This window comes from Mus pahari, chromosome 18 (genome assembly GCF_900095145.1).
Source record: "Mus pahari chromosome 18, PAHARI_EIJ_v1.1, whole genome shotgun sequence".
NCBI classification, from domain to species: domain Eukaryota; kingdom Metazoa; phylum Chordata; class Mammalia; order Rodentia; family Muridae; genus Mus; species Mus pahari.
In genome coordinates, this window is record NC_034607.1 from 52636895 (window position 1) to 52647783 (window position 10889).

The window sequence follows — 10889 nt, forward strand, 5'->3', positions numbered from 1 at the left end:
GGGGGGGAGTGGGGCGCCTGAAGTTGCCAGTCCTGTCCTCACTTCTTGGCTTGAACCTAAAGTTTTCTCATTCTGTTTCCAATCCTATTTCCTGGGCAATAAGATGTGTATAATCAGAGAGCAGGGAGAGGAAATGGGCAAATCGCCTGGCACAGAGATTGGCATGCAGTCGGAGCTGGGCATCCAGCTGCACGCAGCAAATAGTTACTAATGAAGCAGCGAAACATAGTTTCCGGTCCATCAGAAAAATCGGAGCATCTCCTTCCTCTGCTCTCAGGGGACAAAGAAGAGTTCCCAGACCCTCAAGCCTCCTTTAAGAAACTTGCCAACTTGGGGTGATGCAGCCGACCTTGCCTCCCCTCCTCCCACAGCTGCTGGGCCTTGGCACAGGCCCGGAGCTATGAGGTCATGCTCATGCCACGTGACCGCTGCTGCATCTGTCAGCCGTGATACAATTACTAAGACACTCAGACAGGGCGTTTATGACATTCAAACCTGCTCTTCCCTCCTCCTTCTCCTCCTCTTCCTCCTCCCTTTTCTATACCCTGGTCCCTTTCACAAGCAAGGGACCGTCTCAAAAGTTCAGGAATCTGAAGTGTATGCCTTCCGGCCTGACAACTTTAAAAGGGAGAAAAGGGATGAAAATGCCCAAGGCTGCTACAGTTTGAAAACCAAGCTTGAGCCCTGATCTTAAAATCTCTTCTGATGAAGCAATTTAGCATATGCCTTAGCAGCCTCTTAAGGATTATGATCCTCTTTAATTCCAGTAACACAAGTCTAGGGTGGAAATACTTAAAACTGGGACAGAACTTCAGGTACCCAACAATCACTGCTCTACAAAGATAAACAAAATATGCAGTGACATTAAATAAACTGAAGTATATAAAACAGCACAGTACTAGGAAGCCACTATAAATGATGACCTCAGGACTGGAATAATGGCTCTAGAGCTAAGAGCATTGGTGCTCTTCCAGAGAACCCTGGTTTTATTCTCAGCACCTACGTGGTGACTGACCACTGTTTGTCCAGTTCCCGAGGATCTGACACTCTCTTCTGGCCTCGGGGGAGTAGCAGACATCACCCACACATATGGACTACCCTATTCATTCTTCCCCTGGCAAGATCTTGCTTTGAGTTTGGTTCCTAGACTCTGACCTCGTGACCCTCAGGCACTTACTGCTTACCACAATAGCAGCTGGTAAAATAAGTAAACGAATAAAACTATTTTAAGTCACATGATAACACCGCATGTGCACCGTTAGGCCAGCGATGTGCATGCATGGTCAAAGGAGACCCCCACACACACACACACACACAAAAAACACTTAGGAAATGGTGCAGGGTGTGGTGGTCCATGCTTGTATTCCCAACACTTGGGAGGTGGAGGCAGGAACATTAGGATTTGAAGGTCAGCTATGATTACACCGTGAGTTTGAGACCAACCAACGTTACAAGAATCTCCCTCTCTCTTTCTCAAAAAGCAGATCTCTGTATTTTTACTATGGTGTCTCTCAGTAGCACAATTAGACAAAATACTACGTACAGATCTATCTTACATTTTAAAAATGTGTTACAGAATTATTTACAGAAATGAAACTTTGAAGGTAACGCCGCTGTCAGTTTCTGCTGGGTTCATTAAATTATGAAACATGCTGCTTGCAATAGTTTATGGACATTGAAAATGAAACGTACAGCCGGGCAGTGGCGGCGCATGCCTTTAATCCCAGCACTCAGAGGCAGAGGCAGGCAGATCTCTTTGAGTTCAAGGCCAGTCTGGTCTACAGAGGGAGTTCCAGGATGCTAGGGCTACACAGAGAAAACTTGTCTTGAATCAAACCAGCAAACAAGTAAAATGATAATTACAAAGACCCATGATTTCATGTGGAAAACCTAGGTATAAAATGATAAGTATAATAAATATATTGTGCATAACTATTTAAAGATATATATTTTTTATTCTGCAGGGAAAGTGAGCATATGGTAACTTTAAAAGGATAGCCAAATTATAAACTTCAAATACTAAACTCTCCAAGTTTTAAGGCTTGTTAATCATGCTGAACTTCCATAATGTGTTCTTATTTCTTGTATAATGCAGAAATAAAAAAACAATTCCACTGAGTTAAGGTTTGGAACACATAGATCTCTCTTTGGCTTTTTTTCCAGAGCTTTCTATTTTGTTTCATTTTACTGTCAAATCACCCCAGCGAGAAGCTGCATTTCTCTCCCGCCTTACCAAAGGAAAATTGGGACAGAAACTGAGTTACTAGGTTAGTCCAGGAAGTTTCTTGCGACTCTGCAACAAGAACCTCTGTCCACGATCTCCTACCCAGTGCCCATATCTGTACATCTACATTTCTTTTCCTTCCCTCCCTTTCTCCCTTTCCTCTTTCCTTCTTTCTCAGAGATCATCAGTACCCACTGGGAGATAGCCCTGGGTCAGGTGCCGTGGGCAGAGCAAACCTTCCTGCTCACTCTGTTCCTTTGGGCTCACAGTACTTCCCTGGCGGCCCCCTGTCACCCCTCTCTTGCACAGATACCACCGGGGTCTGTGGGTCCTCATTGTGACTGACCTGAGCTCAGGACCTCCTGAGGGTGAAATAAATGAAGCCCTCTCTGTGGTGCCAGCTACGGCCATGTCCTTACTGTCATATCTGACCCGCTGACCACCAAGGTGCTCAATTCCTACACAGTTTGTTCTGGATCCCAGGTTACCAGCAGGTATCAGCAGGTTATGACCCTGACCAGACTTCCTTCCTTCCTCAGGACTTCAAATGCAAGCAGACATTAAGCTGGCTGGGTGTCCTGGACCTTGGAACCTCCTGTAACCTCCAGGACAAGTTTTCATGGGTTTGGGAGCCTCCAGGATGAACCCAGTATGGTCCTCCATAGGCTCATTGCCCAGTGATGAGAGAGTTCACATTCATCTCTCTCAGGAGATGGCAAGAGTCAGAAGGCCTGTTATCTTAGAGCCGGGGGTGGATCTTTAGCTGTGTCTTCAGGCAGAAGTACCCTACCTTCCCCATAAAAGAGGGCCACCCTGCAGGACAAGTCCCACTAGCTAGGATTTGGCTCAAGAAGCTGGGGGTTTCTTTTGCTTTACAACAAAAGCTAGGGGCAGGAAGGGGGGAGGGGAAGCTGGGATACCTTCCTCTGCTGTCAGAAGGGAGGGCAGCTTCAGGGGAGGGATCTGAGGTTGAAGGAGTATGAAGGTATATGCTGGGGAAAGCATAGGAAGGGGAAAGAGCAATGTCCCCAAGCAGTTAGCAAGACGCCAGCCACAGTAGCTCTTCAGAGGTACCAGTGGGGCTGTGGTTTGGGTCTAGAATAATCCGGTAGCCCATTTCTAAGGTGCCTATGGCTTCAGGGTCAGCACCAGAGCCCTACTGTATCTCTGCTGCTCTCCAGGGAGCAGAGCTGAATGTATTTTCCTCCTCAGCCAGCTGACAGACCTAACTCTGGCTGAAGCACACATCTGTGGTGGTGGTGGTGGTGGTAAGAGCTGCTGGTGCCTCTAACACTCCCCAGCTCCCATCCGTGGGAGGAGTCTCCACAGGCCCCCATGTCACTTTAGGTACATCCTCTCTGCAGTCAACAGCTTGCCTCACACCTCAGGCGGAGGCGCTAATGAGGGGAACGTGGTGGGAGAGTTGTGCTGACTGTCATGGTTCTCACAGTTTGCTCCAAGCACACACTTTCTTTGGGGCAGGAGGCGATTGCTAATGAAGAGTGCCCACCCACTAATGAAATGCATGCGTGCCCGCTTCTAAAGCGAAGACCCTGGGGTGGGGCACATAGAACTGTGAGCTCCACAAGGAGATAAGTCTACCACCCGAGTCAAGTTAGTACCAAGGCTGTGCAGACCCAAAGGCTGGAATGTGCAGTTCCCATGTCACTTGTGGAGGACACTGGTCAGGCACAGGCCCTCCTGACAGCCTCAGTCTGTGCACACAGGGCAAAGCAAGGCCATGCCCATCAAAGGAAGGCGTGCAGAAGCTCCCAGATGCATCAGTGTGAGAGGCAAAGCAGGAGACACAGTCTTCCTTGAGTTCAGTTGCTATGTTACAACCCCTTCTTCCGGGATCAGTGGAGAAGAATTTGTTGTTGTTGTTGTTGTGTCGTCAAGCTCTGATTCTGGAATACCCCAGAGATGCCTTTCCCCAGACCCTTGAGTCGTAGCCTTTTTCCTTCTTACAAGCCAGAATGGAACAGAGACACCCTGGAGCCCCCATCCAGAATGTCCATGAATACTCACTCGGAGCCTCCTCTGCTGCCCAATGCCAGATTCGAAAGCCACAAGCAACAGGAAACGGAGAATGGGAGAATGAAGAGGAGCCTTGTCTGGAAGGCAGGCTGTGGGAGAAGAGACGCGACGGGTGGGGAAGAGGAGCCAGCACATCACGACCCCTCAAGGGGATGCAGTTCTTGTGGTTGGGAACTGGGGAGATGTCAGGGCATTCCTGAAGGGACATGGAGGAGGAGGAGGAAGAAGAAGGGGAGGGAGAGGAGGAGGAGGAGGAGGAGGAGGGAGGAGGAGGAGGAAAAGGAGGAGGAAGGGGAGAGGGAGAGGAGGAAGAGGAGAGGCAGAGGAGGAGAAAGAGGAGGAGAAGGAAAAGGAGGAGGAGGAGGAGGAGGGGGAGGGGGAGGGGGAGGAGGAGGAGCAAGCAGTCACTCGTAGCATGGCAACTGTGAGAAAGAGAATGTGGCAGAACATGGAGACATGGAGATGGGACTTAGGAGATAAAAGATTCAAGTGATTTTGTGAGCTGTAATTCTAGCCCTTTCCTGAGGTTCCATGAGATTTCTGCCTCTGTGTCCTGTGAAGCACCCCAGCTTACTAATAACCTGACCCCAGAGTTGTGTTTGAGTCTCACCGGCCTTCTATTCAGTACACGGTTCGAACCAGACCCCTGGGCATAAGCATTTACCCTGGAAAGTTGTTCGGAGTTTCTTCTGTTCCAAACCTTTTAATCAATGGCATATACACAGATTCAACCTGAAAGCACACATACCCACCCAGAACTAAATACAGAACGCGTGGGGTCCAGTGTAAAATAAAAGTGAAGAAAGTGTGGTGCTGTGGGAAGTGCTTTCTTCCTTGTTTTCTCTGCTCTTTATGTTTATTAGTTGATGTCTTCCTGAATCAGCAGAGATTTTACTATTCACTTATGAGCGTTTGTCTCACAGATGTGTGTACCCCATGTGTACCTGGTGCCTGCAAAGGCTGTAAGGAACTGGATCCCCTGGAACTGGAGTGAGAGGTGAGCAATTATAAGCCACCACTGGGACCTGGGAACTGAGCTGGGGCTTTCCTCTGAAAGAGCAACAAGTGCTCCTAACTACCAAGCTGTCTCCATCCCCAGCCCCACTTACTCATTTTTTGCTACATAATACCCACGTGTAATCAAAAATGACCACGATCTGTGTTTTTTGGCTTCTCCCAGAAAGCACTTCAAGCTGTTGGGAGAGATCGCCCAAATCCCACAGGGGAGTATTCAAGCAGGAGTAGGGATTCTCTGCAGGTCACAGGCACACCCTTCAACATTCCTGAGGAGTCTGCCTCCATTCTTAATACTTGATACTTTGGCAGCTTCTTGGTTCTCTTTCCCATCACACTGAGCCTGAGCTGAGATCGTTCTACCACTGTAGCCTTTGAATGCCAGAGAACATGCACATCTTCCTCTGACCCACCGTGCCTACGGGGTCAGAGAGGTGGAATGTTAGCTGGTGATGTGGAAGGCTGGGCTTCAGGGCACCAGGGAGATGGGACAGACAAGCCAAGGACAGATTTCAGGAATACAGGTGGGCATCTGGGATCAGTAGTGTGCATAAGCCAAGGCTTGAGACCCGTGGTACATACCCCCGTTTCCCAATGCAGCCTCTCCTCTACGACACAGCTCCAGAGATAACCTCAGAAAGCTCAAGGCAGTGGCCTCAGGGATGTTAAACTGCGAGTGCAGTTTCTGATTGCCTGGTGGTTTTCCGAGCATGAGCCTGGGGGAGGTGTACCAGACACAGCCATGGTGCTGATGCTGACGCTCATTACATCCCATAGTCCCAAGTTACTGCACCCGAAGCAAGAGGACACGCACACTTCCTATCTGAATAAGCTTAGAGCTTCAGATGCCTGGGTCAAAGGTACAATGCACATCTCACCTCAGACAAAGCTGACAGACACCTCCATTCCAGACTTTGAAATGCCCCAGAAACTGTCAAGACAGATAGATGGACTACAAGTTGACTTCTGAACATAATTTGGGATTTATTCCAAAGTTAACAGAGTATAACACTCTTAGCTATTCAAAGCTAGGAAATGACTGCAGAGGAAGGTGACACCCCCCACCCCCACCCCAGTTCCCTTTGTCCAAATGACTTAGACTTTGAAGACTCTGCAGTTTAGCCCAGGCTCCCCATCCCGGAGCCTCATGTAAAGAACTTTCTGTTCATGTTGTCACCAAAGAGAATCCCCCGTATCTCTGGCATCTTCTGCATGGCCGCGAGATTCAGTCGACTTTCCAGGGTATTGCAAACCTTTATTTTCTGATTGCTGCTGTAGACCTCCACCCCTCCAGCAGCATTGGAAGGCAAGTGTTCAGTTTGGTCAACCTGCACCTCCAAATGCTTCTGGCAGAGCCTCATGTACTGAGGGATGGCTCTTAGCACCGCAGACTCCACCAGGCGGAGGTCCTGTGGCCTGCATCGGACAATCATCACAGGCTCCAGCAGCCGGAGCAAGGCTTGGAGCACGAGCTTATCCAGCAGGTCCTGGTAGATTTCTTCATCCGACACGACTCTGCTGAGTCTCATCTTGGCATCCTTGAGCAATTCTAAGACGAGATTGTCTCGGGCTCTCAGGACCGTTATGCGAGCCTGGTTCCTCATGGTGGACAGCTGAATTTTTTTCTGCTGCTCGATCTGTTTCTCCTTCTTCTCAAAATAATCCATGATCTTCAGCCGCTGGGTCTGCACCAGGCGGCCTTTCTCAATGTTGAACTCTTCCTCTGCCTTGGCGTCTATCTCCTCCGCCTTCTCGTTGGCTTCCTGCTCGATGAACGCCATCATGTGCTTGATTTGCTTCTGCACATCCATGTCAGTCAGGGCCATGGCTGCTCTCAGAAACAGGGGCAGAGGGAGGGCCCGTGGGCTTTCTGGTGTCTTCAATGTGGAACCGAGTTTCCAGGGTGTGGTTAATATCTGCTCCCTCCCTGTGCAGAACACAGAGGAGAAAAGGAGAAATCCGAGTGTGAAGGGAAGAAGGCCGGAAACTGTCTCGATAGCCCTCGGTTTGTAGATACATTAACCAACATCCAGAGATGCGAAGTGATTTGTAGGAAGTCAATCCTGAGAAACCCAAGCTTCACCCTCTGCCGTTCACTTTTCACTCACTGTTACCCAATAGCCGAAAGTCAGGGCCATTCTAGTCCAGAGTTGTCTAGGCAGCAATGAACCTAAGACTCAGGTAGGAAGTCAGTGGAGTGTAAATACCAAATCAATACCTAGGCATAGAGAATGTCTCAGCCTGGGGTTGGAGAGAAGACTCAGCCGTTACAACCTCTGCAGGCACTACCACACAGACATATATACAAACAAGTCCCCCATAAATACAAAATAAAAAAATTCAAATACAAAATAAAAATATCCAAAGATTAAAAAAAAATCAATGAACGCATCATGGGATGAGAAGGACTGAGGGAAATCATGAGAACCTGGTAATGCAGGGCTCAATCCGGGAAGACTGCTTGGAGGCAGGAGGCTTCACAAAACCTGTTATGACATAAGAGTATGGCTAAGTGGGAAAAAGCACTCTGGGGAGAGGTGTGGGGTGAAGGCAGTCTTTCACCAGGAATGGTGTCCAAGTTTCTGTGTATATTTCAATCAGCCGGTAGACCTTTAAGAAGTCTGTGTTTGAAGGACTCACACCATACCTCCTGCTCCTCATACACTGTTGTCATCAAAGTCTCTGCCAGTGTTAAAAAGACGTCAAGGCTAGGGTAAGTGTGCTTACAAACAATCCTGAGAACCCGTGTTTGATCCCTAGAACCCTCATAAAGGTGGTCTCTGTGAATGTGTGACAACGATGTGTGCACATCCTCCTCATTCACAGACCCCTGTCAAATACACATCCTCCTCCAGTGGTAATGGAGCAGGAGGAGGAGCAGGAGGAAGGAGAGGAAGAGAAGGAAGGAGAGGAAGAGGAGGAGGAAAATCTAAGACTGGGGGTAAAATTCAGTAGTAGAATATTTGCTTAATACACACTTGACCCTGGCTTTTATCCTTGCACACCAAAAACAAACAAAACACACACACACACACACACACAAACCCCTACAAAACCAAATAAACAAAAAACCAAAAAATGAAAACAGAAGAAGTAAAAAGATCTTCCCTACTCGGGTCATAAAATGCTGTCCCACGGGCGTGAGACGGCCATGGCACTAGGGAGCTTACAACAGCTCTAGTTGCATGCACGGGGCCCACAGCAGACTGAACTCATGAGCATTCAGTCCTAGACAGAGGAGGGCTCAGTGGGGTCCCACACACCCAGGGAAGCTAGTGGAAGCCTGAGCTGCTACAGGACAGAAAGTCATTTCTTTAGTAATGCAGCTACCCACAAGTGACATCACTCCATCCACACCCACATGAGTGACCTGGTTAACCCCAGTGGGTCACAACACAAAACAAAACAAAATCAACAGAACAAAAAGTCAAGAAAATATGGTGAAGCTTTGGTGAGAGGACAGGAGGCACAGTGGGAGGTGTGGGGGTGCGTGAGGGTGAAGGGATACCCGTGAACAGAACGTATTATGTACACATAGGAAATTATCAAACAAATTGGTTTAAAACTCAAAAAGTCTCGTCAGACTCAGGAAAATATCTGAACAAAATGAGAATATCCAAAATATAAAAAGAACAAAATAGATTTTAGAGCTAAAGAACAATTGAGTTAAAAAGATATTCAAGGCATACACAGGACTACTAAGATGGGATCTGTGGGTGACAGCACTTGCCATCAAGCCTGAGGACCTGAGTGCAATCCACAGGATGCACATGGTGGAAGACCCGCCTCTGGTCAGTTTCCTTTAGTTTTCCTTCACACCTGTGCCTGATACACATTCATGTAGTTTTAAATTCTCAAAATGGCCAGGCATGGTAGCTCATGCCTCTAATCCCAGCTCGTGGTGGGCAGAGGCAGGCAGATCTCTGCGAATCTAATGCCAGCCTTTCCTACAGAGTAAGTCCCAGGCTGAGTAGAGCTACATAGCAAGTTCCTAAATAAAATAATTTTTCTGAAAAGCATATTATTTATCTCATGTTATTTGGAGGTATACTTTTGAAAACTAAGCTTTGTTTTTTGTTGTCACTAGAGCAAAAACACTCCCTGCTCCTACACAAGACAGGCCAATGAAATGAGTTTTAAAAGGCTCCCCGAGTAACTCCAATGGTCACCAGCTTTGGGAGCCACCGCAGATGAAGGGTAAGGGGTGTGAAATGTCGGACACCCGGGGGGGGGGTGGAGGAAGAGACACCCCAGGTGAGCCCTTACCGCTTCCATGCCAGGAGCTGCCTTTCGTCTGGCGCCGGGTGTCTGACACAGAATGTGGAATTTGGAACGCTCACTGGAACCTGGCACTGCGGACCCTTCTGAACAGATGATTAAGGCCGTCTGACCGGGCAGCTCGAATTCACAGAGCCAGTCTACCCATTCGGAGGGCTGGCCAGCTCTGCCACAAAGAGTCCGAGGGAGGGTCCCTTGTGGCTGGGCTCAGAATCTCAATTAAGTAGGCACAGAGTTGGCCCTACTCTGGCTGGGGTGAGCTTCCCTTAACTGACATGTTTACAGACCCAGTCAGCCAGTTTATTAATTTACCAATGAAAAATACAGCTGCCATGCTGGTGGGTCATGGCCTCTCTCATTTGGCCTGTGGAGCCAAATCGGAAGGCCGTTTAATGAGAAAGAGTTCTAACGACAATTCACCAGATGGTCTTTAAGAGATCCACTCCTATCACAGGCTGCTGGGCTTCTTTTCATGGTGGAGGTATTTCTCCATGCCCAGACAGTCCACCGTGCGGGTTCCCCAGTGAGGCCGCCTGAAGACACACACCCCCCCTTCACTGACCACTCATGTGATTTTTCTGAAGCAGCTCCGATCCCCCTCCCCAGCTTCCTCAGGAGTATAATGGAACGTGACAGCATCTACATAGCGTGGCCTTTGCTTAAATGAAAGGGAGGGTTTATCATAGAGGTGCGCGGAGTCAGTGGACACCAATTGCCTCGGGCAACCCTGCTTGGATTTACCGCTCCACATCGCAGCCCCAGTTTGAAAATAAAGGATCTAGAGCAGACCTGACTCTCATTAGCTTGGCCTCCTTGTTAAACTTAGTAGCCTTGTCTGGAGTTCACGGACTCTTCTAACATGTCTCGGTGCCCTTGTCCCCCGTCCAGACACAGCCAGACTCTCAGAGATAGTGGGTCAAGTTCCGAATTCCGAGGCCCTGGTTTGGGGGTGAGGGTGGATCATCTCGTAGCTAGTTGCAATCCCCCTTCCTGATGCCGCAGTCCACAAATCTCGAGGCTTTCTCCCTGGGCACCGGCGTTCATTGTTACTGGACTTGGAAGCGGCTGTGGGGTAGACTGGGCTGAAATTCAGGCCTGGATGGGCTGGGCTGAAATTCGGGGCTGGAGCAAATGTGTCTACAGGAACTCGGTATCCATGTCACGTGTCTGGCAGATGTAACTTTCTGTCTGTCTGGGACAGAGATTATGAGCTCACATGGGCCTGTGATTTAAGCAAAACAGCAAACCAAACTGAGAAACCTCATGACTGCTTTTACACAAGGCCTTGGAAGTGCAATTTGCTCACGTTGGGGCTGGGGCAGCAGATTACATCTCT

The 10889-nt window shown here is 48.7% G+C and overlaps 1 protein-coding gene across 1 annotated transcript; it reads right to left on the reverse strand.

The window, feature by feature from the left end:
• Window positions 1-6239: 6239 nt before the first annotated feature.
• Atp6v1e2 (ATPase H+ transporting V1 subunit E2) lies at window positions 6240-9619 on the reverse strand. Its single transcript, XM_021218404.2, has 2 exons — window positions 9542-9619; window positions 6240-7202 (listed from the first exon to the last, which is right to left on the reverse strand). The coding sequence occupies exon 2, from the start codon at window positions 7099-7101 to the stop codon at window positions 6421-6423; it is 681 nt and encodes a 226-aa protein (XP_021074063.1). The 5' UTR covers window positions 7102-7202; window positions 9542-9619; the 3' UTR covers window positions 6240-6420.
• Window positions 9620-10889: the final 1270 nt, after the last annotated feature.

Bases quoted from the DNA above. Each gene is read 5' to 3' on its own strand.
- Atp6v1e2 (XM_021218404.2), bottom strand. From the start codon at position 7,101: ATGGCCCTGACTGACATGGATGTGCAGAAGCAAATCAAGCACATGATG.